The sequence below is a fragment of the Platalea leucorodia genome (assembly GCF_965183815.1).
Source record: "Platalea leucorodia genome assembly, chromosome: 25".
Classification (NCBI taxonomy): domain Eukaryota; kingdom Metazoa; phylum Chordata; class Aves; order Pelecaniformes; family Threskiornithidae; genus Platalea; species Platalea leucorodia.
Window position 1 is genome coordinate 2,505,242 of NC_138847.1, and position 26,614 is coordinate 2,531,855.

Sequence of the window (26,614 nt, forward strand, 5' to 3'; positions counted from 1 at the left end):
TTTTTTTTATTGCAATAAAAGCGGCGGTTTCCCCTGTTTTGGGGTGTTTTTGGAGAGGAAAGCCCCATTTTGGCGGGAAGCGGGGGTTTGGGCCGGATACGCTTCGCTTGGGGCCGCGATGACCTCAGCGATGAGGCGCGGCGGCCGCCTGCCCGTCGCCCAAGGCCGGCGCTCCGCCTCACTGGGGGGGGAAGAGAAGAGAGAGGGTTAAGCCCCCAATTTGGGGGGGGGGTCTCCTCTTTTTGGGTTCATTTCCCCTCTTTTGGGGGTTTTTCCCCTCATTTTGGGCTCGTTTCCCCTCGTTTGGGGCTCTTCCCCCCTCATTTTGGGCTCTTTCCCCCCTTTTTGGGCTCTTTCCCCCCTTTTTGGGCTCGTTTCCCCTCGTTTGGGGCTCGTTTCCCCTCGTTTGGGGCTCCTTCCCCTCATTTTGGGCTCTTTCCCCCCTTTTTGGGCTCGTTTCCCCTCATTTTGGGCTCTTCCGCCCTCATTTTGGGCTCTTTCCCCCCTTTTTGGGCTCATTTCCCCTCGTTTTGGGCTCCTTCCCCTCATTTTGGGGGTTTTTCTCCTCAGTTTGGGGGTTTTTCTCTTAGTTTCAGGCTCTTACCCCCTCATTTTGGGCTCTTTTCCCCCTCTTTTTGGGTTTTCCCCCATTGTTTTGGGCTCGTTTCCCCTTGTTTTGGGTTTTCCCCCTCTTTTTGAACTCGTTTCCCCTCTTTTGGGGCTCGTTTTGGGCTCGTTTCCCCTTGCTTTTGGGTTCTTTCCCCCCTTTTTGGGCTCCTTCCCCCTCGTTTTGGGCTCCTTCCCCCTCGTTTTGGGGGTTTTTCTCCTCAGTTTGGGGGTTTTTCTCTTAGTTTCGGGCTCTTACCCCCTCATTTTGGGCTCTTTTCCCGTCATTTTGGGCTCTTTCCCCCCTTTTTGGGCTCGTTTCCCCTCGTTTTGGGATCCTTCCCCTCATTTTGGGGGTTTTTCTCCTCAGTTTGGGGGTTTTTCTCCTCAGTTTGGGGGTCTTACCCCCTCATTTTGGGCTCTTTTCCCCCTCATTTTGGGTTTTCCCCCTCATTTTAGGCTCTTTTCCCCCTCTTTTTGGGTTTTCCCCCATTGATTTGGGCTCGTTTCCCCTTGTTTTGGGTTTTCCCCCTCTTTTTGGGCTCTTTCCCCCTCTTTTTGAACTCGTTTCCCCTCTTTTGGGGCTCGTTTTGGGCTCGTTTCCCCTCGCTTTTGGGCTCTTTCCCCCCTTTTTGGGCTTGTTTCCCCTCGTTTTGGGCTCCTTCCCCTCATTTTGGGGGTTTTTCTCCTCAGTTTGGGGTTTTTCCTCTTAGTTTCGGGCTCTTTTCTCCTCTTTTGGGCTCTTTCCCCTCTTTTTGGGCTCTTTTCCCCCTCTTTTTGGGCTCCTTTTCCCTCTTTTGGGGCTCTTTGCCCCTCTTTTCCCCCCTCCTTTCAGGCGCTTTCCCCTTATTTGGGTTTTTTTCTCCTCCGTTTGGGGTTTTTCTCCTCGTTCTGGGCTCTTTTCCCCTCATTTTGGGCTCGTTTCCCCCTCTTTTCGGGTTTTCCCCCCTCTTTTTGGGCTCCTTTCCCCCTCATTTGGGTTTTTTTCCCCTCTTTTTGGGCTCGTTTGCTCTCATTTTGGGCTCATTTGCCCTCATTTTGGGCTCTTTCCCCCTATTTTTTGGGCTCTTTCCCCCTATTTTTGGGGTTTTCCCCCTTCTTTTGGGGTTTTTCCCCTCATTTTGAGCTCTTTCCCCTCGTTTTGGGGTTTTCTCCTCGTTTCGGGCTCCCTCCCCCTCTTTTGGGGGTCTTCTCCTCTTTTTGGGCTCTCTCCCCCCTCGTTTCAGGCGCTTTCCCCTTATTTGGGTTTTTTTCTCCTCGTTCCGGGCTCTTTTCCCCTCATTTTCGGCTCATTTCCCCTCTTTTCGGGTTTTTCTCCTCATTTTGGGCTCTTTTCTCCTCTTTTTGGGCTCTTTCCTCCTCTTTTTGGGTTTTTCCCCTTGCTTCGGGCTCTTTCCCCCTTGTTTCGGGTTTTTCCCCTCATTTTGGCCTCTTTTCTCCTTGTTTTGGGCTCCTTCCCCCCTCATTTCGGGGTCTTTTCTCCTCTTTTTGGGCTCCTTCCCCCCTCATTTCGGGGTCTTTTCTCCTCATTTTGGGCTCTTTCCCCCTCTTTTGGGGTTTTTCTCCTCTTTTTGGGCTCTTTCCTCCTCTTTTTGGGCTCTTTCCTCCTCTTTTTGGGTTTTTCCCCTTGCTTCGGGCTCTTTCCCCCTTTTTTCGGGTTTTTCCCCTCATTTTGGCCTCTTTTCTCCTTGTTTTGGGCTCCTTCCCCCCTCATTTCGGGGTCTTTCCCCCTCTTTTAGGCTCTTTCCCCCTCCTTTCAGGTTTTTCTCCTCATTTTTGGGTTTCCCCCGTTTCAGTTTTTCCCCCCGTTTCAGTTTTTCCCCCCGTTTCAGTTTTTCCCCCCGTTTCAGGTTTTTCCCCCCGTTTCAGGTTTTTCCCCCCGTTTCAGGTTTTTCCCCCCCGTTTCAGGTTTTTCCCCCCATTTTGGGCTCCTTTCCCCCCATTTTGGGCTCCTTTCCCCCCATTTTGGGCTCCTTTCCCCCCATTTTGGGCTCCTTTCCCCCCATTTTGGGCTCCTTTCCCCCTCTTTTTCCACACGTGATGACGGGGTCCGACAACGAACCCATTGGTTCCTTGCAGGTGATTTTTGGGCCCGATTTGAGAGGAAAAAGGACTATTTTGGTTAATACGAAGGCTGGCACCCGTGGGGGCTTCTCTTGCATGAAATTGGTGGGGAAAAAAGGCCATTTTGGTTAATCTGAAGGGATGGGCTGATGGATGAAGATCTGATGATGGTGGGACGATGGACAACGCTCTCCTGGGACCAAATCGGGGGGGAAAAAAGGGCAATTTTGGTTAATCTGAAGGGCTGGGACCAATCGGCGGACATTTCTTGACGGCGGTGGCACCGAGGGACGCAACGGAAGACACGAAAGATGACAAAGAGCACCCAAACCAAGACCCAAATGTCGTCACCTCCCGGGGACACTCACGTGGGTGAAGTCGGGTGCTCTCCAGGCCTTGGCCGCCGCCGCCACGTCCCCTAACAATTTCCCATCGGGCCCTCGGAGGTCGTTGGCCGCGTTCCCGTCGTAGTTGCCGCAGAGGCCGCAGAGGTGTTGGCTCAGGTCCTTGGTCACCGTCACCGTCACCTCCCCGGTGGGGCTGAGGCCGATGATTAATTCGGGTTTTTGGGTGATCCAGATGGTTCCTTGGCTCTCGGTGACGGTCAAGGTGGTGGAGAGCTCCAGAGGGAGGGTGGCTGGGACCCCATTGACCTGGAGAAGACAGCGATAGGGAGAACCCGGCCCCATGCGACGCGACGTTGAAATCAATTCAAAATTGGGGTGAAAAAGCTGGAAAAATCGGTCCGTTCTCCACCCCCGACCTTCTCCATAGTGGTGGAACCCAAATTGGGGTGAAATCTCTCCATTTTAGGTACAGAGAGATGGAGTGAAGCGCCCCGGGGTGGGGGGATACGTGGGATGGAGGTGGGATGAGGACCTGGACACCTGGGTGCCCTCCATGGGGGTGGGAGAGGGGTCTGGGGGGAAGGAGGGCACCCATGGGTGCTCCCTTTATATTAAATTACCGGGGAAATTAAATTTATTAAATTACTGGGGAAAAAAAAAGGCGATTTTAGTCAATATAAACGGGTTGAGCAGATGCACGGCCGTCTCTCGATGGCGGTGGGATGGAGGATGACACCCATGGGTGCCTCGCTTGCATGAAACCAGTAGGAAAGAAGGCGGTTTTGGTCAAAAGGAAGGAATGACTCAGCGGGTGGCCATCTCACGACGACGGTGGGAGGAAGGACAGCCCACCCAGGCGCTTCCGTTGCGCGATGCTGACGGACTTTGCAATATATTGGTGGAAAAAAAGATGGCTTTTGGTTAAAATTAAGGGACTTTATGGGGTGGGGACAACCTACCCAGACCTTCTTGTCCCTCTTGATGGTGAGGAAAGGCTGGGAGTTGAAGAGGTGAAGGGCCACCACGGCCGGTCGGTCTTGGTCCTCCCAAACATCAACCAAGAGCCGGAACCAGCGGGAACGCTGAGGGTCACACAGGGCGGTCAGCACGTAGACGCCGGTGACCGTGGTGGCAGCGGTGGCTCCGTCGAAGGAGACGAAACGAGAGGCGGGAGCTAAACTACAACGTCCCGGTTGCTCCACGCAACCCCGGACGCCGTTCTTGAGGCCGCAGGTTTGGCCGAAGGAGCAGCCGGCCGGACTGCACCGCATGCCGCCCGCCGCCTGGCACGTGCACCTCTGGCTGCAGTCGGGGGAGAGGACGGTCTCGGCGATCTGCGGAGGGGGGCGATAAAACCGCCGCGCTCAACAGGTTTCCCCTTGCGAAGATTGCAAAACCGGGGACAAACGCTGCGTGCAACGGGTTTTCCCCTTGCAAAGGCAAAGAAACGCTGCGTGCAACCCACGTCCTCCTTGCAAAGGCTGCAAACGTGCACAGAAATGCTGCGTGCAAGCGGTTTTCCCCTTGCAAATGTGCAGACGGCGAAGAAACGCTGCGTGCAACCCCCGTCCTCCTTGCAAGGATTGCAAACGTGCACGGAACTGCTGCATGCCCTTGCAAAGGTGCAGAAGGCAAAGAACTGCTGCGTGCAACCCACGTCCTCCTTGCAAAGGCTGCAAATGTGCACAGAAATGCTGCACGCAAGCAGTTTTCCCCTTGCAAAGGCAAAGAAACACTGCGTGCAACCCACGTCCTCCTTGCAAAGGCTGCAAATGTGCACAGAAATGCTGCATGCCCTTGCAAAGGTGCAGAAGGTGAAGAAATGCTGCGTGCAACCCGTGTCCTCCTTGCAAGGATTGCAAATGTGCACAGAAATGCTGCGTGCAAGCGGCTTTCCCCTTGCAAGGATTGCAAAAGAAAAACACGGCTGCATGCAAGGGGCTTCCCCTTGCAAAGGTTGCAAGAAGGAAAAAAGGTCGTGCGCAACTGGTGTCTTGCAGAGTTGCAAGGATGCGAGTGCCCGTGGGGCGTGCAAGGGTGTGATGCTCCCCTTGCAAGGGTGCGACGCTTCCCTTGCAAGGATGCAAGCACCCCTGAGGCGTGCAAGGGTGCGACGCTCCCCTTGCAAGGACGCGAGCACCTGTGTGGCGTGCAAGGATGCAACACTCCCCTTGCAAGGACGGGAGCACCCATGGGGCGTGCAAGGATGCGACGCTCCCCTTGCAAGGATGCAAATCGCCTGTGGGGTGTGCAAGGATGCGACGCTCCCCTTGCAAGGATGCAAATCGCCTGTGGGGCGTGCAAGGATGCGACGCTCCCCTTGCAAGGATGCAACACTCCCCTTGCAAGGACGCAAGCACCCGTGGGGCGTGCAAGGGTGCAACGCTCCCCCTGCAAGGATGCAATGCTTCCCTTGCAAGGATGCGAGCGCCCGTGGGGCATGCAAGGATGCAACGCTCCCCTTGCAAGGGTGCGAGTGCCCGTGGGGCGTGCAAGGATGCGACGCTCCCCTTGCAAGGGCGAGAGTGCCTGTGGGGCGTGCAAGGATGCGACGCTCCCCTTGCAAGGATGCAATCACCTGTGTGGCATGCAAGGATGCAACGCTCCCCTTGCAAGGATGCAACGCTCCCCTTGCAAGGATGCAAGCGCCCATGAGGCGTGCAAGGATGCAACACTCCCCTTGCAAGGATGCAAGCACCCATGAGGCGTGCAAGGATGCAACGCTCCCCTTGCAAGGGTGCGAGTGCCCACGGGGCGTGCAAGGATGCAACGCTCCCCCTGCAAGGATGCAACGCTCCCCCTGCAAGGATGCAAGAGCGCCCGTGGGGCGTGCGAGGATGCAACGCTCCCCTTGCAAGGGTGCGAGCCCCCCCGGCAGCACCCACCTCGAAGTAGCGGCCGTGGTGCAGGCAGCCGCAGAGGTCCATGCTGACGCACTTGTTGCCGTTGAAGAGGAAGCCCTCGTCGCACTGGCAGCCCTCGAAGCACTTGGTGGTGCAGCGGGTGCTGGCGGAGAGGCTGGCGCAGGTGTGGTCGCAGGTGCGGGTGCAGAGCTCGTAGTGGCTGTTGGCGGGGCAGGAGAGGGCTGGCGGGCGACAAGCAGAGAGAAAAGCGGCGCCTTTGCTATTTGCTCTTTATTTTCCCCTTTTGCGAGGGCGCAAAAAGAAAACGGCACGTTGCAGAAGTCGCCGCAAGAGCAAATATTGCGCAAAGGCGGAGGTTGCACGCCAGCCACTTCCCCCAGCACAAAAAATCCCCCTCCCCGAACTGGCGCCGCTGGCTTTCCCCGGGGGGAAATAAAAAAAAACGCAAAGCAAACCCAAGTTTTGCATGCAACCACCGTCCCCCTTGCCAAAAATTTGCAGGAACTAAGCCAGCGCCGCAGGAAACTCTTTCCCCCTTGCAGAAATTTAAAAAAAAAAAAAAAAAAATTGCAGAAACTCAAAACTGAAATTGCAGAAATGCAAACCCGCTGCGTGCAACCGCTTTCCTTCTTGCAACCTTTGCAAATCAAGAGCAGCTGCATGCAACCGCTTCCCTCCCTTGCAGAAATGCAAACCCACTGCGTGCAACCGCTTTCCTTCTTGCAGAAACACAAACCCTTCTGCGTGCAACCACTTTATTGCAGAAATGCAAACCCACTGCATGCAACTGCTTTCTCCTTGCAGAAACTCAAACCCGCTGCATGCAGCCACTTTCCTCCTTGCAACCTTTGCAAAACCGAAGAGCAGCTGCATGCAACTGCTTTCCCTTGCAGAAATACAAAGCTGGTGCATGCAGCCACTTCCCTCCTTGCAGAAATGCAATCCCGCCGCATGCAACCACTTTCCTTCTTGCAACCTTTGCAAAACTAAAGAGCAGCTGCGTGCAACCGCTGCCCCCTTGCAGAAATGCAAACCTGCCGCATGCAGCCACTTCTCTCCTTGCAGAAATACAAAGCTGCTGCATGCAACCACTTCCCTCCTTGCAGAAATGCAATCCCGCCGCATGCAACCACTTCCCTCCTTGCAACCTTTGCAAAACCGAAAAGCAGCTGCATGCAACCCTTGCAGAAATGCAAATCTGCTGCATGCAACCACTTCCCTCCTTGCAGAAACACAAAGCTGCTGCATGCAACCACTTCCCTCCTTGCAGAAATGCAATCCCGCCGCATGCAACCACTTCCCTCCTTGCAACCTTTGCAAAACCGAAAAGCAGCTGCATGCAACCCTTGCAGAAATGCAAACCTGCTGCATGCAACCACTTCCCTCCTTGCAGAAACACAAAGCTGGTGCATGCAGCCACTTCCTTCCTTGCAGAAATGCAATCCCGCCGCATGCAACCACTTTCCTTCTTGCAACCTTTGCAAAACTAAAGAGCAGCTGCGTGCAACCGCTGCCCCCTTGCAGAAATGCAAACCTGCTACATGCAGCCACTTCTCTCCTTGCAGAAACACAAAGCTGGTGCATGCAACCACTTCCCTCCTTGCAGAAATGCAATCCCGCCGCATGCAACCACTTTCCTTCTTGCAACCTTTGCAAAACTAAAGAGCAGCTGCGTGCAACCGCTGCCCCCTTGCAGAAGTGCAAACCTGCCGCATGCAGCCACTTCTCTCCTTGCAGAAATACAAAGCTGGTGCATGCAACCACTTCCCTCCTTGCAGAAATGCAATCCCGCCGCATGCAACCACTTCCCTCCTTGCAACCTTTGCAAAACCGAAAAGCAGCTGCATGCAACCCTTGCAGAAATGCAAGTCTGCTGCATGCAACCACTTCCCTCCTTGCAGAAACACAAAGCTGGTGCATGCAGCCACTTCCCTCCTTGCAGAAATGCAATCCCGCCGCATGCAACCACTTTCCTTCTTGCAACCTTTGCAAAACTAAAGAGCAGCTGCGTGCAACCGCTGCCCCCTTGCAGAAATGCAAACCTGCCGCATGCAGCCACTTCTCTCCTTGCAGAAATACAAAGCTGCTGCATGCAACCACTTCCCTCCTTGCAGAAATGCAATCCCGCCGCATGCAACCACTTCCCTCCTTGCAACCTTTGCAAAACCGAAAAGCAGCTGCATGCAACCCTTGCAGAAATGCAAATCTGCTGCATGCAACCACTTCCCTCCTTGCAGAAACACAAAGCTGCTGCATGCAACCACTTCCCTCCTTGCAGAAATGCAATCCCGCCGCATGCAACCACTTCCCTCCTTGCAACCTTTGCAAAACCGAAAAGCAGCTGCATGCAACCCTTGCAGAAATGCAAACCTGCTGCATGCAACCACTTCCCTCCTTGCAGAAACACAAAGCTGGTGCATGCAGCCACTTCCTTCCTTGCAGAAATGCAATCCCGCCGCATGCAACCACTTTCCTTCTTGCAACCTTTGCAAAACTAAAGAGCAGCTGCGTGCAACCGCTGCCCCCTTGCAGAAATGCAAACCTGCTACATGCAGCCACTTCTCTCCTTGCAGAAACACAAAGCTGGTGCATGCAACCACTTCCCTCCTTGCAGAAATGCAATCCCGCCGCATGCAACCACTTTCCTTCTTGCAACCTTTGCAAAACTAAAGAGCAGCTGCGTGCAACCGCTGCCCCCTTGCAGAAGTGCAAACCTGCCGCATGCAGCCACTTCTCTCCTTGCAGAAATACAAAGCTGGTGCATGCAACCACTTCCCTCCTTGCAGAAATGCAATCCCGCCGCATGCAACCACTTCCCTCCTTGCAACCTTTGCAAAACCGAAAAGCAGCTGCATGCAACCCTTGCAGAAATGCAAGTCTGCTGCATGCAACCACTTCCCTCCTTGCAGAAACACAAAGCTGGTGCATGCAGCCACTTCCCTCCTTGCAGAAATGCAATCCCGCCGCATGCAACCACTTCCCTCCTTGCAACCTTTGCAAAACCGAAAAGCAGCTGCATGCAACCCTTGCAGAAATGCAAATCTGCTGCATGCAACCACTTCCCTCCTTGCAGAAACACAAAGCTGGTGCATGCAGCCACTTCCTTCCTTGCAGAAATGCAATCCCGCCGCATGCAACCACTTTCCTTCTTGCAACCTTTGCAAAACTAAAGAGCAGCTGCGTGCAACCGCTGCCCCCTTGCAGAAGTGCAAACCTGCCACATGCAGCCACTTCTCTCCTTGCAGAAACACAAAGCTGGTGCATGCAACCACTTCCCTCCTTGCAGAAATGCAATCCCGCCGCATGCAACCACTTCCCTCCTTGCAACCTTTGCAAAACTGAAAAGCAGCTGCATGCAACCCTTGCAGAAATGCAAACCTGCTGCATGCAACCCCCCCTGCAATCCCCCAACTCACGGCACTTCGCAGCCGTCCGCCACTCCTGGAACTGCCCGCCGGCGGCCTGGCAAGCAGCGGCGTAGGCCTGCAAGCTGCGACACAAGGCCGCGGCGTCCGGCCGGACGCATTGCTCCTGCACGCACGCATCCACGTGCTCCTGGGGCGTCACCACCCTGTGACACCCGGCGAAGGGTCCCGTCGCCTCCGACAGCACCCCGCAGGGGCCCGGATTGGCCGAGGGGCAGACGGGAGGTTTGGGCCCATGGGTGCAGGTATCCGTGAGGGTGCCCGATGCGGCCCCCAGTTCATCGGGGTCGATGAGGTCATTGCCGGCGTCGCCGCTGAAGTCACCGCAGAGGCCGGTGGTGTGGCGGCGGTAGGCGGCGGGGAGGGTGAGCAGCGCGTAGGCGTCGCCGTCGTAGAGGAGCTTGGGCCCCCCCTGCACCAGCAGCACCCGGTAGGTGCCCTCCTGCGACACCGTCACGGCCCCCCCGGCCAGCACCAGCGGCAGGAGCTGCCGCTCGCCGTCCACCTGCGGGGAGACGGGGAGAACAAGGGGGGTTGCACCCCGAAACAGCCTGCTGTGCACCCCAAAGCAGAGTTTGCACCCCAAAGCGGAGTTTGCAACCTGGAGCAGGGTTTGCACGTCCTGCTGTGCACCCTAAAGTGAACTCTGCACCCCAAAGCAGGGTTTGCACGTCCTGCTTTGCACCCCAAAGCAGAGTTTGCACCCCAAGGCAGCGTTTGCATGTCCTGCTGTGCACCCCAAAGTGGAGTTTGCATGCCGTGCTTTGCACCCCAAAGTGGAGTTTGCAACCTGGAGCAGGGTTTGCACCTCCTGCTGTGCACCCCAAAGCGGAGTTTGCAACCTGGAGCAGGGTTTGCACGTCCTGCTGTGCACCCTAAAGTGAACTCTGCACCCCAAAGCAGGGTTTGCACGTCCTGCTTTGCACCCCAAAGTGGAGTTTGCAACCTGGAGCAGGGTTTGCACCTCCTGCTTTGCACCCCAACGTCAGGTTTGCACCCCAACATCAGGTTTGCAGATCCTGCTGTGCACCCCAAAGCGGAGTTTGCACCCCAGAGCAGCGTTTGCACGTCCTGCTGTGCATCCCAAAGCGGAGTTTGCAACCTGGAACAGGGTTTGCACGTCCTGCTGTGCACCCTAAAGTGAACTCTGCACCCCAAAGCAGGGTTTGCATGTCCTGCTTTGCACCCCAAAGCGGAGTTTGCACCCCAAAGCAGAGTTTGCAACCTGGAGCAGCGTTTGCACGTCCTGCTTTGCACCCTAAAGTGGAGTCTGCACCCCAAAGCAGGGTTTGCATGTTCTGCTGTGCACCCCAAAGTGGGGTTTGCAGCTCAAAGCAGGCTTTGCACGTCCTGCTGTGCACCCCAAAGTGGGGTTTGCATCCCAAAGCAGCATTTGCACGTCCTGCTTTGCACCCCAACGTCAGGTTTGCACGTCCTGCTGTGCACCCCAAAGCAGAGTTTGCACCCCAAAGCGGAGTTTGCAACCTGGAGCAGGGTTTGCACATCCTGCTGTGCACCCCAAAGCAGGCTTTGCACCTCTCGCTGTGCACCCCAAAGTAGCATTTGCAACCTACGGAGGAGTTTGCACCCCGCGCTTCGCACCCCAACGCGGTTTTTGCGCCCCAAAGCAGCCCCGCTTACCGTCACCTCCCACCGGCCGCCCCGGGCCAGGCCGATGGTGACTCCCTGCACGGTGACCAGCAGCCGGCGGATGACGGGTCCCTCCTCGCCCTTCTCCTTCTCCATCTCCACCGCGAAGGGCACCAGCGCGTCCTCGGGGCTGCCGGCCTCCGCCGCCGCCAGCGTGTAGGTGCAGGTGCCGGCGAAATGCAACAAGCGCCCGTTGAAGGTGCTGTAGGAAACCGCTCCCAGCACCTGGCAGCGCCCGCATTCCTGGGGGTAGCACCCTTGCACCCCGTCTTGCACCATGCACATCTCGCCCGTGGTGCAACCCGCCGGCTTGCAATCCACCTCCCCGGCTCCTTTGCAAGTGCAACGCTCGCTGCAACGCGGGCAAGAGAAAAACTCCTCGCCGATTTTGTAGTAGCGACCCTCGTGCAAGCAGCCGCACTGGGCCAGGGGGACGCAGCGGTCGCCGCTCAGCAAGAAGCCGTCGTCGCAGAAGCAACCTTCGGTGCAAGGGGCGTTTTGCTCGCATTCCTCCGTTTCTGCTTGGCCCCTGCACGTGGCCGGGCAGGCTGGGCCGCAGAGCTCGTAGTGCTGGTTCGGGAGGCAGATGGGGCCTGCAGGGTGGGGGGGTGGCAATCAGCAGCGGGAGGGTTGCAGAGCTCCAAACCCTTTGCACGTGGAAGCCCGGAATCTCCCGTGCAAACCAGACAGCCTCTGTGCGTGCAAACCCCAAAGCCTCTGTGCAAAGCAGACCTTCGTGCGTGCAAACCCCAAACCCTCTGTGCAAACCAGACCTTCGTGCGTGCAAGCCCCAGCCACCTTCGTGCGTGCAAACCCCAAAGCCTCTGTGCAAAGCAGACCTTCGTGCGTGCAAACCCCAAAGCCTCTGTGCAAACCAGACCTTCGTGCGTGCAAACCCCAGCCACCTTCGTGCGTGCAAACCCCAAACCCTCTGTGCAAACCAGACAGCCTTCGTGCGTGCAAACCCCAGCCACCTTCGTGCGTGCAAACCCCAAACCCTCTGTGCAAACCAGACCTTTGTGCGTGCAAACCCCAGCCACCTTCGTGCGTGCAAACCCCAAACCCTCTGTGCAAACCAGACCTTCGTGCGTGCAAACCCCAGCCACCTTTGTGCGTGCAAACCCCAAAGCCTCTGTGCAAACCAGACAGCCTTCGTGCGTGCAAACCCCAAACCCTCTGTACAAACTCGAAAGCCTTCATGCATGCAAGCCCAACCACCTTTGTGCAAGCCCAAAAGCCTGCGTGCAAACTAGAAAGCCTTTGTGCCTGCAAACCCTTCACGTGTGCAAGCCCCAAACTCTTTGTGCGTGCAAGCCCAACCACGTTTGTGCAAGCTAGACAGCCTTCGTGCGTGCAAGCCCCGAGCCTTTCGTGCAAATGCAAAAGCATGCAAGCCCCAAACCCTTAGTGCAAGCAAAAAAGCATTGCACGAGCAAACCCAACCGCCTCCGTGCGTGCAAACCCCGCCCCGAGCCCCACGTACTGCAGAAGGCGGCGGTGCGCCACTGCCGGACGTGGATGCCCTTCCTCTGGCAGGCGGTGACGTAGTCGCTGATGGAGTGGCAGACGGTTTCCTGATGCCCCTCGTAGAGGCACGTGTCGAAGAGACAATTTTCGAAGTAGGGGGCGGGGTCGATGACGGCGTGGCAAGCGGCGAAGGGTCCTTTCTTCTTCACCAGGAGCCCGCAGTGTTTGTCGCCCCGGTAGACACGTTTCTCCGCTTCGGTGCAAACTTTGCAATCTTCGGTGCAACCGGCCCAACAACCGGGGACGTCGGCCACCTTCCAGGCATCGCCAAATTGGATTTCCTTGGTGGCCTGCTGCCCGTTGGGCAAAGCGAAGTCGTTCTGGGGGTCGCCGTCGGCGTTGCCGCAGAGGCCGCAGACGGCCCGCGAGTAGGTGTCGGGGAGGATGACTCTGGCGTAGCTGTACCAGTCGAAGGTGACGATGACCTCAAAGTCGGTCTTGATGAAGCCGTGGAAGCCGCTGAGGTAGGCGTGGAGCTTGTTGCCGTGGTCGAAGGGCAGGTTCACCAGGATCCCGTTGACCTGGAAGGGCAACGGGGGTTGCACGATGCCACGCAACAACGTCGAAGCCCACCAAGACGCCATGCAACGAGCTTGCAACTCCACCGTGTGCCATGCAACCTCGAAATGCACCCAGATGCCAAGCAACGACCTTGCAGACCAACCAGGCATCATGCAACGAGCTTGCAGCCCACCTAAACGCCACGCAAGGACCTTGCAGCCCAACCAATTGCCTTGCAATGAGCTTGCAACCCAGTAGGACACCATGCAACGGCTTTGCGACCCAACCCGATGCCATGCAATGACCTTGCAGCCCACCTAAACACCATACAAGGACCTTGCAACCCAGTAGGAAACCATGCAAGGACCTTGCAACCCAACCCGATGCCATGCAATGACCTTGCAACCCACCTAAACACCATACAAGGACCTTGCAGCCCTCCTAAACGCCACGCAAGGACCTTGCAGCCCAGCCGAACACCATGCAAGGACCTTGCAGCCCAACCAATTGCCTTGCAATGAGCTTGCAGCCCACCTAAACAGCACGCAATGAGCTTGCAGCCCACCTAAACACCACGCAAGGACCTTGCAGCCCAGTAGGACACCACGCAAGGACCTTGCAGCCCAGTAGGACACCACGCAAGGACCTTGCAGCCCACCCAGATGCCACGCCGTGACCTTGCAACCCAGCAGGACACCATGCAAGGACCTCACGGCCCACCCAGCCCCTCATTCTCCCCTACCCTGAGCTTCTGGGGGTGCTCCTGGCTGAGGCTGAGGGTCATGTTGTAGACCTTCAAGGTGACCTCCTTGGTGTAGGAGACGACGCGGTTGCCCCGCTGGTTGTTCTCCACGGTGACGGTGAAGGGGACGAGGGTGGGGTCGTCGGAGCAGAGGGCAGCCAACTGGTAGACGCAGGTGCCCATGAAATCATAGCGGCGCCCGTCGAAGGTGGTGTAATGGGGGTCGCCGGTGGCCACGCAGACGGAGCGGCTCTTGGCCACGCACCGCCGCACGCCCTTCACCGTGACGCAGTTCTCGTTCAACTTGCAACCGGCTTCCTTGCACACCACCATGCCCAAATCCGGGTCACACCTGCACTGAGATCGGCAGTTCTCATCGCCCCAAAACTCCTCGCCGGGAGGGTAGTAGCGACCGTTGTGGGTGCAGCCACATTTGGCCACCGCCACGCACTGGCCACCGCTGAGGACGTAGCCCTCGTTGCAGGCGCAGGTCTCCACGCAGGGCTGGGTGCAAGCGTCCGGCGCGTTCCGGTTGGTGCACGTGGCCGGGCAGGCGTTGCCGCAGGCTTCGTAGTGGCTGTTTTCAGGGCAGGGTAACGCTGCCGGGAGGAAACGGGGTGATTAGAGAGGGAGGATGCAGCAGCATCACGCGGGTATCGCGGAGTTCATGCACCGAGCGCTTTGCATGCAACGTCCCGGGGAGGGATCTTGCACCGTGCAAATGCACCGAGTGCTCTGCACACAACGTCCCGGGGAGGGATCTTGCACCGTGCAAATGCACCGAGTGCTCTGCACACAACGTCCCGGGGAGGGATCTTGCACCGTGCAAATGCACTGAGCGCTTTGCACGCAACGTCCCGGGGAGGGATCTTGCACCGTGCAAACGCACCGAGTGCTTCACATGCACCATCCTGGGGATGGATATTGCACCATGCAAACGCGCCGAGCGCTTCGCACGCAAAGTCCCGGGGAGGGATCTTGCACCATGCAAACACGCTAAGTGCTTCACATGCACCATCCTGGGGATGGATATTGCACCGTGCAAACGCACCGAGCGCTTCGCACGCAACGTCCCGGGGAGGGATCTTGCACCGTGCAAACACGCCGAGTGCTTCACATGCGATGTCCCGGGGAGGGATCTTGCACCGTGCAAATGCGCCGAGCGCTCTGCATGCAACGTCCCGGGGAGGGATCTTGCACCATGCAAACGCGCCGAGCGTTTTGCATGCATCATCCCATGCTAGATATTCCCCTTCTTTGCAAAAACCACCCCGCCACGTAAACCGAGGAGGAAACCCCTTGCTTACGGCAGCCCGAGGGCGTCCTCCAGTCATGCACGACGGCCCCGTTCTTCTTGCAGGTGGACGCGTAAGCCTCCAGCACCTGGCAGAGGATTTTCTTCGCTCCATCGTTGATGCACACGTCGTAGAGGCAGTTGCGGTAGAAATCCCGGGGCTTGACGACGTCGTGGCAAGCCTTGAAGGGCCCTTGGAAGGTTTTTTTTATGAGCCCGCAGTACTGGTTGCCCCCGTACAGCTCCTTTTTCTCTTCCTCGCACACCGGGCAGTTGCCTTCGCAATAATCCCAACAAAACGGGTCATCGTCTTCAAGGACCTTCCAGCCTTCAGCCCAGGCCACCACGGCGGCGACGTCGCTGCCGCGCTGGGGGACGTCGTCCTCGGGTTTGAGGTTGAAGTTGCCGCAGAGGCCGCAGGTGTGTTTGTAGTAGCTGCTGGGGAGGTCGATGACCAAATGCCAGTTCCAGTCGTACGTAACCCGGAGCCCAAAATCCGTCTCCAGCACGGCGGTCAGCCCGCTCTGGAAGACCTGAATCTTGCCATCCTCCAGGCTCACCGGCAGCAGCGTCACCACGCCGTCCACCTGCGGGTGAGGAGCACCAAATGGGAGCCTGATGCACGTGCACCGGCTCGGGGCGTGCAACCGCCTCGGCTGCGGCACGCGATCACCCCGCCATCGCTTCCCCGGCCGTTGCTCGCTGCGGCGCGCGATCGCCTCGCCGCGGCATGCGATGGCCTGCCGCGGTGGGCAATTGCTACCAGGGTGCTGCAGCACGCCGCTGCCTTGCTGTGGTGATGCAGCGGCGGGCAATTGCTTTGCAGTGGCGCGCACGTGCTCGCAGCACCGTGCCATCGACTTGCAGCGGCATGCCACGTCTCCGCAGCTGCACACCGCAGCACGCGGTAACTGCTGGGATGTTGCTGCAACAGGCGACCACCTTTATGGCATGCAACCCCCCTGCTGCAGCGATGCTGAGGCCGCGGAACCACTGCTTGATGTGCCATCGCTGCTGCGGTGATCCTGCAGCATGCAGTCACCCGCTGCAGCATGCAATTGCCGCTACGGCAATGCTGCAACATGCAATCACCCACTGCAGGGTGCAATGTTTGCTGGGACGGTGGACCAACACCTGCCACAGCATGCAAGCACTGCTGAGGAGCGTAATTGCCTGCTGCAACATGCAATTGCCTGCTGCAGTGATGCAAGCACGCAGCATGGCGCTGCGGCGTGCAATCACCCGCTGTGGCACGCAACCACTCGCCGGGGCGTGCAATCAGCCTTGCAGCGCTCCCAGGGCGTGCAACCACTCGCCGGCGTGTGCAATCAGCGTCGCAGCGCTCCCAGGGCATGCAACCACTCGCCGGCGTGTGCAATCAGCATCGCAGCGCTCCCAGGGCGTGCAACCACCTGCTGCAGCGTGCAACCACCATTACGGCGTGCAACCGCCCACCGTGAGCTCCAGACTTGGAGCCAACCCCCATCAGGGGCTGCAGAAATGCCGCGTGCCTCAAACCCCCTCCAGTTTCACGACATCACTGCCTTCGTCAAGCTTTGCTTTTGCCTCACCCGCGCCGGCTGCCACCGCCAACCTGCCAGGGGGGCGTCCCACCGGCTTTGAGGTTTCTTGGAGACCTACTGCAGCCGCCTTTGGTGGGTTTGGCTTCCCCAAAGGAGCAGAAACCAACCTCAGGTTGCTCCAGGCAAGGCAGCGTATTCCCGGCATATCCCAACATTTCAAAAATCCCCATTCCAGTTTGATTGATTCAGCTAAAAATCATGGTGGCCCTGACGGAGCGGGAAGAGGTGTCGAACATGATGGAGGAGACGGACAAAAAAAAGGAGGTGGGGAAGAGATGGATGAAGAAAAGGAGGTGGGGAAAGGCCAGTTTTCCCTCCATTTTAGGCCAACTCACCCTGACTTTGCCCACTTCCCGCCGGTGGATGGAGACTTGTTGGCCGTAGACCTTGATGTTGGCCAAGCTCACGTAGGAGACTGATTTCACCCCGCCGCGGATGTCGTTCTTGCCCTCCACCTTGAAGGGTACCAATCTGCTGTCGTTCCCGCAGGATTCGGCCATGGTGTAGGTGCAGGTGCCTTGGAAGTCGAAATCGAGCTGGTCGAAGGTGTGGTAGTGGGGGTCTCCCCAACCCCAGCAGGTAGCAACCAGGGTTGGGACACACTTGGCTTGGCCGTCCTTCAACTCACACTTCTCCTTGGGCCGGCACTGAATGGCTTTGCAGGGGTCTGGAAGGAGAAGAAACCATGGGAGAAACCACGGGAGATGTCCTGGTGAGGGGCAGAGCCCGTATCACCATGCAAACCAAGCGTCTTCACCGGTGGTGGGGTCCCACCAAGTGTCCTCTGCTCCCCTTTGGGCTTTGGCAGGAGATTGGCAGCTCCGAGATGTGAATCGGAGCCCAACAAACCATCGCCAACCCCAAATTTTCCCTTTTCGGCTGTCTTTCCCCACCCATTGCTTGGAAAAGCGTCAAGATGGGGTTCATCGCTACCCAAGATGGCACCCGTCCTTCAGGAAGGTGCCACCGCGGTTAAAAGAGGACATCTGGGTAGACGCGAAGCCAAGGGATCATTTTTTTTCTGAAGCACTTTGCTTCTCCAAAATCCTCCCCCCGCATCCCGGACCTTCTTCGGGTCGGAGATGGGACCTGCGGCCTCCATCTCCCTCTTGCTTGGAGGGTTTCCACCTCAGCCCACACCTCTAAATCACCCCATTTTTTTTTGTTTTTCCTTACTGTGATTGATGCAACCCAAGACCCCGTCCTTTATTTCACAGGTTTCGTCATCGGTGCAGCTGTGGCTGCCGCAAGCCAAGCCCTCGCTGGGGTCGCACGTGCAACGCTGCTGGCAGTGACCCTTCAAAACCGACTCGTGGGGCTGCGGGGCGAGAGGTCGCAAAGCGTCGCGATGAGAAGAGCGAACTGCGTTACGCGTAAAAATATGTAAAAGGGGGGAAAAAAAAAATCATCTCTCGAGGGCTACTGGAGAGAATAAGCAGCTTTGCAAAATGCAAAATGTAAAATGGCCGAGGAATTTATCGCTTTTGTCGCAAGGAAAAAAAAAACAAACGCAGAGAAAATCCAACTTTTTGCCCTCGTCCACCTCCTCTGAAGGAAAAATATGTTATTATTTAGCGCCTTCAGCTGCGGAAAGCGTAGCTACTCTCTGGGCACCCACGTCTGTGCTAGCGCCGTTATGCCAAGCGATAAAAGAGATGGAAATGCCCCGATTTTCTTCACGCGAAAGCGCAGAATCTCTCGGCAAGAGTGGAAGATTTGCAGGGTTATTTTTCTGCTTCGGGCCGCGCGCACGTCGCCTTTGGAGCCACGTGCTGCGAGACAGGCAGGAGGAAAAGGTTAAAAACCCCCACAAATCCCCCCCAAATCGAGGAGATGCCTACCTTGTAGTATCTCCCATCCACAAAGCATCCGCATTTGTCCTCGGTCACGCAGCCGTCCCCGTCAAAGGTGTACCCCTTATCGCACTGGCAGGCTTCGGCACAGGTTTGGGGGCATTTGGAGGCATCTACAAGCCCTGGGCAACTGTTGACGCAGAGGTTGGTGCAGAGGGAGTAGCTGCTGTTGGCCGGGCAGCTGAGGGCTGGAAGGAAAAAGGGTGAGAAGCCCAAGATCCATCGTCGGGTGGAAGAGCGGTGCCGACCCGGGGTTGCACCCCCAGGGAGACGGTAGAGCCCGAACGCTGACACAAAACGCAACGGTGTTGGGGACGAGAGGGAAAAGCCAACGCAATCACCCGGCTGGCGCGTTTTTCTTGGCGTCGGCTTTTCCCCATTTGCCCCCGGCATCAATGAAATTTCCCCCCGGTGGCTTTTCGCATTCAGCGCCCCCTCGCGTTGGCTTCTCCCAACGCTGCAATTATTTTCACGCCATCGTCGTCCTCCCCACCCTGAGCTCCCAACCCAACGGCACCGTTTGCGTCACCCCACGCATCTAGGGTGGTCAGCACGGCCACCCGGCCCCAACGTCCCTTCGAAATAAATTGTAAAGCCCTATTTTGCAATTAATCCCAACGAGATTTGACTTCCCGGCCATGGAGGACGTTTCCCACCCGTGTCCCCCCCACTTACGGCAGAAGGATGGTTTTCTCCAAGCCTCAATGATGACGCCGGCGTCTTGGCAAGTGGCGGCGTAGCTCTGGATGCTCTGGCAGAGGACGCGGGTGTCCCCCTCAGCGAGGCAAACGTCGTGGAGGCAGGCTTGGAAATACGGGGCTGGGTCGATGAGGCTGTGGCAGGATTCGAAGGGGCCCCTCGAGACCGTGAGGATGCCGCAGTAGTTGGGTTTCTGCAGGACCATCTTCTTCTCCTCCGTGCAGACGGGGCAGTCGTACTTGGAGCAGTCATCGCTGCAGGAGACGTCAGGCGTTTTCCAAGCAGAACCAAAAACCATCGCATTGGGGGCCTGTTGGCCGCTGGGGAGGAGGAGATCATCGTTGCGTTGCCCGTTGTAGTTGCCACAAAGCCCACAGAGGTGGCCCCGGTAGCTCTGCGGGACCGTGACCATCACGTGATGGATGAGGTCATAGCGTATGACGAGGCCGAAGTCAGTCTGAAGCAGGACGCCCATCCCGTGTTGGTGCACCTGGACCCGTCCCTCGCTCAGGATGGCCGGGAGGTGGTGGGATATGGAGTTCACCTGGGGCAGGGAGAGAGAAATCCTCCCATGAGCCTCAGGGACGCTACGAGGAGACGGCTACGGACGCAGGAACAAAAAACTTTGGGGGAAAACACATTCCAACCAACTTTTGAACGAATTTATGGCTCCCAGTTTGAAACTGGAAGGCAAAGTGGGGACGAGCGTGGCTTTGTTTTGGAGATAGGAGCGAGGTCTTCCCTCCATCAAGCAAAACCAATTTTTAGCCTCCCATGTTCGCACCCGAAAAAGAGGTGGACAACAAAACACGGCTTTACCGCGACCACGCAGCTCTCGCTTCACGCCCGAGTCAACGCGAGCCCGTAGACTTTGATGCCAGCGCATTTGCACCCTAAAAGCGGCGGACCACCACGCGCGGACCTCCCGCGACGGCGTCCCTCTTGCCTCATGGCAGAGGCAACGTGAGCCCGTAGACTTTGTCACCAGCACGTTTGCGCCCAGAAAGAGGTGGACCACGAAGCGCCGCCTTACCTTGACGTCTCCCCTCTTGCCTCGTGTCAAGGTCAACGTGAGCCCGTAGACTTCAACGGACAACGTTTGGATGCCGGAGACCTTCCTCTTCTGCCGGGCGTCCTTCTCAATTTTCACAACAAATGGTTTGACGTCGTCACCGTTGCAGGTCTCCGTGAGGATGTAGGAGCAGGTGCCCGAGATGTTGAAAGCCATCCCATCGAAGGAGATATAGTTGTGGTCACCGGTGGCCACGCAGGCCCTGAGCCTGGCAGACGTGCATTGGAAGACACCATCGATGATTTTCCCTTCGCTGCCTTCGGGGCAAGAAATTTTTTCGCATTCCACAGCGCCGCCAGCGTGGCACTGACATTTCTCCTCCTTGCTGGGTAAGAAGATCTCATCCGCCTTGTAGTAGAAGCCCTGATGGAGGCATCCGCACCGGGAAATGGGGACGCACTCGTCACCGCTGAGCACGAAGCCTTCGTCGCACACGCAGCCCTCCTTGCACCGCTCCGAGCATTTCATCGGGGTGTAGATGCTGCTGCAGGTCTGGCCGCAATCCTGGGAGCAGAGCTCGTAGTGGCTGTTTGCGGGACACGAAACACCTGCCACGAGACACGGAGATTCCTTAGGAGCAAAGAAATTACAGGCCGGATCCTGCAATTTTCCTGCAATTCGGGATAGTTGTGCCTGGCGATGAGATTCACTCGATGCATATTTTTATTTTTTTTTATTTTTTATTTTTTTTTTACCCAATTCCTTCATGGTTAAATCTCACCTCCTCCTCACGGCGGACGTGACGAGGGAAGGGGCGTCCGTAAGGGTTTTAGGCCCCAAACCACTTGTTTTTCCCCACTGAAACGAGGACGTTCCCTCAAGCAACAGAATTGCTCCGGCGTTGGGTCCCAATCAACCTCCAGGGCAGGTTCCTCTCCCCTAATTTAAATATTTTTGGGGCATCTACATGAGTTTTGCCCTCTAAGCGATCCAGGCAAATCAACCCTCGCTCTCGTTTTAGCCAACGCAAAGAAATTGCTGCTTATTAAGGCTAAATTATTTGACCCATCGTAGCCAGATGGGACATCCAGTTCCCTGGAAGGGTTTGTTTCTGGGCTTGGGCTGTAAAAAGAGATGAGGAGACCAACCTGGACTTTGGGTGGGATGAAGCACCGCTAAATGAGGCAATTCCCCCCTCCGGTTTGTCCCCACAAGGGTTTGGCCTAGGGTTGGGGTTCCCTTCGACGCTCGTGATCCCTCACGAAGCAGAAATCCCACCAGTTAGCCCAACTTACTGCAGAAATCGTCCGTCCTCCAGCTCCCGACAGTCACGCCAGCAGCCTGGCAGGCAGCGGTGTAGCGGGCGATGACCAGGCATATCGCGTTTTTCTGATCCGGGAAGAGGCAAAAATCATGCACGCAGTTTTGGAAGTATTTGACGGCGTCCACGCGAGCATGGCAAGCTCCGAAGGGTCCGCCCACTTGCGAGACGATCCCACAACCCATCTTGGAGCTCTCCTGGTGCTGCAGAGCCGCCACCATGCCAGAACATTGCAACTTCGACAGCTCCACGCAACCCGGGATGTCGGTCACCTTCCAGCTGTGCCCCAACGCGTCTGGGTTTGATGTCACTTGGCCGTTCTTCATCATCATCTCATCGCCCACGTTCCCGTTGTAGTTCCCGCAGAGGCCACAGACGGCGTTTGCGTAACTGCTGGGCACTGTCACGGTGACTTGGCTTTGCCAGTCGTAGGTGACGGTGAGGCCAAAGTTTGTCTCCACCACCACCTCCTGCCCGGCTCTGTAGATGGAGACCTTCTTATCTCTGTGGTGATACGGTAGGTTGGCCAACTGGTCATTAATCTGGGGACAAAAGCAAAAACAACCCCAAATTTGGCATCCAACAGCAAAGGCAAATTGCATTTTCACGCCACCTGCGATTCGGGCTCCAGCCAAAGCACCCAAATTACGTAGACGAAGCCTTTTTAGATTTCATCATCTGCCCCAAATGCAGATGTCCACCAGCTTTGAGGTGAATTGAAGCTCCACAGCTTATATCAAGGCGCCAATCTCCCGCTTCAGGTGGCGAGCCTTATATTTAGGCAATTAAATCTCATCTTGATTAACATGGGGCAAAGAGACCTGGTCGCTCTGGATCTCAGCAGCGCGGTTGGCAGAAAATATTCCAATATGGAAACAAAAGAAGGGGAGGAAGAGAAGAAATGGGACAAGGAGGCCGGGGTGAGGAGCAGACAGCGAAGAACGTGGAGATGAAATAACGAAACGGTTGCTAAACTCACCGTGATTTTGCCGGGGTGTTCCTGGCTGAGCACGATGTTTTTGCCGTAGACTTTGACCGTCACGAGGGCGATGGAGGACAGAAGTTTGTCGTCCTGGCGGCCGTTCTGCACCAGCACCTGGAAGTCCACCAGACCTTGGCTCTTCTCGCACAACCCAGCGAACTGGTACTGGCACGTGCCCTGGAAGATGAACTCCGCGCCATCAAAGCTCTTGTAGTGGGTGGCACCGACCGCTGCGCAGGTCTCATAGCTCTTGGGATAACAATCCCGGATGCCGTCCTCCACCCGGCATTCTTCCCCGGCACGGCAGCTGGCCCAGCGGCATACGGCGCTCTGGGATTGCGCGTCGCAGACGCAGCGTTTGGTGCAGACGCTGTCCCCCCAAAATTCCTCGTGGAGGCCGTGGAGGAGGCCCTCGAAGACGCAGCCGCACTCGTGCTGGGGGATGCATTCGTTGGCGTCTAACACGAAGCCCTCCTGGCACTGGCAGGTCTCCACGCAGGCCGAGGCGTCGCAGTTAGCGGGCATCGCGCCGTTGTTGCAGGTGGCGGGGCAGGCGGTGCCGCACGTGGTGTAATTGCTGTTCTTCGGGCAGGAGAGAGCTGTCGAAGGGATGGGACACCACGGTCACGGTGGGGATAATGCTCCTTGGCCATCAGAAGGCGCAGCAGAGAGCTAAGGAAACCTGCGTGGGCTTTCTGGAGTCCTACATGTACCTTCTAGAGTCCCCATGGACTTTCCAGACCCTCTACGTGGATCTTCTGAAGTCTGCATGGACTTCCTAGACTTTCTGGACTATCTACCTGGACTTTTGGGAGTCCCCATGGACTTTCTGGACCTTCTGCATGGACTTTTGGGACTTGGACTTTTGGGACTTGGACTTTCGGGACTATTTACTAGGACTTTTGGAAGTCTCCATGGACTCCCTGGACCTTCTGCATGGGGTTTTTGGAGTCTCCATGGGCTCCCAGGACCTTCTGCATGGGGTTTTTTGGAGTCTCCATGGACTCCCGGGACCTTCTGCATGGGGTTTTGGGACTTGGTCTTTCTGCACAGACTTTCTGGAGCCTGCATGGACTCCCTGGACTTTCAGCAGAGACTTTTTAGAGTCTCCAAGGACTCTGTACCTCCTGAACGGACCTTCTGCATGGACTTTTGGCACTTGGACTTTTGGGACTATCCACTAGGACTTTTGGGAGTCTCCATGGACTCCCAGGACCTTCTGCATGCGTTTTTTGGAGTCTCCATGGACTCACGGGACCTTCTGCATTGGGTTTTTGGAGTCTCCATGGACTCCCAGGACCTTCTGCATGCGTTTTTTGGAGTCTCCATGGACTCACGGGACCTTCTGCATTGGGTTTTTGGAGTCTCCATGGACTCCCGGGACCTTCTGCATTGGGTTTTTGGAGTCTCCATGGACTCCCGGGACCTTCTGCGTGGACACGCTTCTGGAGCCTGTATGGACTTTCAGCAGAGACTTTTGGGAGCCTGCACAGACTTTTTGGACTTTCTGCTTGGAATTTTGGGGCTTGGACTTTCTGGAGTTTCTACACAGACTTTCTACGTGGACTTTCCGGACTTTCTACATAGACTTTCTGGAGTTTCCATCAACTTGCTGGAGTCTCCATGGATCTCTCGTTTGCGAGATCAAGAGCGCTAAGAAGAGACAAACATCCCCGTTGGTGCAATTTCCCTTCCATGGCTGTTTCTTGCTCAGTCCCATCCCATCGCACCTTAATTACACCCACCTTAAAGTCGCAGCACCCTGCCCACCCAGGAGGAGGATTTTCTGGCAACCAGGAGCTACTCACGACAACGTGCCAGCGTCCTCCAGTCAGAAACGGTGATTCCCGCCTCCTGGCAGCTGTCCGCGTAGGCTTTGAGGGCTTGGCACAGCTTCATGTGGAGCCCATCGTTCACGCAGACGTCGTAGATGCAGTTTTTCAGGTAGACGTTGGGGTTGACGGTGGCGTGGCAGCGCCCGAAGGGTCCCGCGCGTTTGGTGAGCAACCCGCACGACGTCTCCCCCCTATATTTCGCCGCCTCGTCCCATTGGCAACGTCCGCAGTCCCCGCTGCAGGTGTCCCAGCAGTGATGGCTCTCATCGGCCACCTTCCAACTCCGGGCCAGCTCCACGGCGTCCAGCGCCAGGTTGCCATCAGGCATGAGGGAATCATCCTGGGGATCGCCGTTGTTGTTGCCGCACATCCCGCACACTTTGCCGGAGAACGTACCGGGGAGCTCCACCACCACGTGGTCATCCCAATCGTAGAGAATCTTCAGCCCAAAGTTGGTTTTAATCAGCACGGACTTGCCCTTCTGCTGCAGCTGGAGGTTCCCTTGGGCGAGGGAGATGGGGAGGTGGGAGCGCTGGTTGTTCACCTGGAGGAGAGAAAGAAAACGTGAAAAAACAGACAAATAACACCAAACATGGGGCAAAAAAATGGAGTTTGTTGAGCTTTGAGGTGTCTTCTTGCAAGAGATGACCGTGCAGTAGCGTCACCAACTCACGCGCAGCAAATCATAGAATCATTTAGGTTGGAAAAGATGCTTAAGATCATCATTAAACACATTATTCCAGAGAAATACCATAATATTGATAATTATTTGTCTTGCGTACCTTCACGATCCCGTTCTCGGACCTGCCCACAGCGATGATAATATCGTAGACGCGGACGGTCACGGAGCCGATGTAGGAGACTTTCAGGTTACCCCTGTGTTCGTTTTTGGCCTCGACGCTGAAGATGGGCAGGGTCGGATCCGGATCGCAGGTCTTGGTCAAGGTGTAGGTGCACGTGCCCATGGAATCGAAGGTTTTCCCATCGAAGGTTTGGTAGTGGGGATCGCCGGTGGCCCAGCAGGTCGAGGTGCCTTGGAAGCGCGTCCTGTAGCTGTCCACCACCTCGCACTTCTCCTCGCAGCTCGAGTCTTCAGGGGAAGACGGAGCAGAAGCTGCAGAAAAAGGGAAAAAAAAAACCAAACCAAAACATGGATGGCAACCACGGAGAAGACCTGGCCGTTGGCAAGACGCGACCATGCGTTGGTCCTACTTACGCGTGGCGCAAAGACCGGTGAAACCGTAACCGGCGTAGTTCTGGAAGCCGAAGACCAGGAGCCCAAAGGCTGTCCGCTGGTGCTCGACGGTCTGGATTTCTGTCGGTTTGCTCATGGTGACGGTGGCCCAGGAGAAGTCGGTGCCGGGAATCGCTTGCCAGGACACGGTCCTCCCCGCATTCTGGTTGAGGGTGGTGGTGCTGGCGTCCGCGTTTCGGGCAATGAGGACCATGTGGTTCTCGTAGCCATCCAGGCTGCTGATCCGGTAGGACGTGCAGTAGGCGGAGACGGGTGGGACGTTGAGTAGGAAGGGGTCTTGCCGAAGCGAGCCCTTCTTGGCACCGGTGAAGAAGTAAACCACCTGAACCACAGCCGAAGCGCTCACGTAAAAAGGCGAATTTCCACCGATCTCAAGCTTGTGGACCTCCCCGGCCGCGATGGCCTTAGTGGCAGCCGAATTACCCTTCTTGTAGGTGATGGAGGCTTCCTCATCCGCCACGACGTAGACGAAGTTGGCGTCCTTCTGCAAGGGGCTGGGGGGGACGACGTAGGCTTTCCCCCACGCGTCGACGGGCAGAAGCTGCTCGACCACGTAGTCGCAGCCCGTGTGCATCTTCACGCAGGTGTGCCCGCTGAGGACGGCGACGGCGTTGTCCGACGTGATCTTGGTGCCTGACAAATCGTAGCTGCTTTGCAGTTGGAAGCTGTGGTAGGGGTCCAATAAGACGCGGAGCGTCGACCCAGGGGAGTAATTCCTCCCTCTGTAATAAAACTTGCCCTTCACGTTGATGGAAACGGAGGCCGAAGTCTTCCCGGCGGCCACGACAAACTCCTTCAAGCCTTCTTTCTTGCTACCCTCCGGCGTCACCACGTAATATTTGTTGCCCAACTTATCTACGGGCAAAATGGCGGTGGCACCCACGGTGTAACTTTTGGAGTTGACGGAGACGACGGAGACGTCTTTGGTGGACTCAATCAAGATGGTTTTATCCGAACGGCGGCTGCCGACGAGATGCAAGGTCCCGGGAACGCGGACAGAAACCGTTTCGTCTTTCCCGAGGGTGACGGTTTCGGTGAAGGTGCCACCGCTCAT

At 56.8% G+C, this 26,614-nt stretch overlaps 1 protein-coding gene across 1 annotated transcript; it reads right to left on the bottom strand.

Annotated features, from left to right (window-relative positions):
- On the bottom strand, positions 1-26,614 carry FCGBP (Fc gamma binding protein; the record flags this gene model as incomplete). The annotated part of the gene is made up of 19 exons (XM_082333390.1): positions 1-181; positions 3,039-3,323; positions 3,977-4,351; positions 5,903-6,102; positions 9,298-9,811; positions 10,948-11,549; positions 12,440-13,004; positions 13,727-14,325; positions 15,034-15,607; positions 16,939-17,270; positions 17,780-17,921; positions 18,445-18,644; positions 19,132-19,699; positions 20,189-20,775; positions 21,463-22,030; positions 22,468-23,069; positions 24,279-24,849; positions 25,088-25,419; positions 25,522-26,614. The coding sequence occupies 19 exons, from the start codon at positions 26,612-26,614 to the stop codon at positions 179-181; spliced, it is 8,712 nt and encodes a 2,903-aa protein (XP_082189516.1). The 3' UTR covers positions 1-178.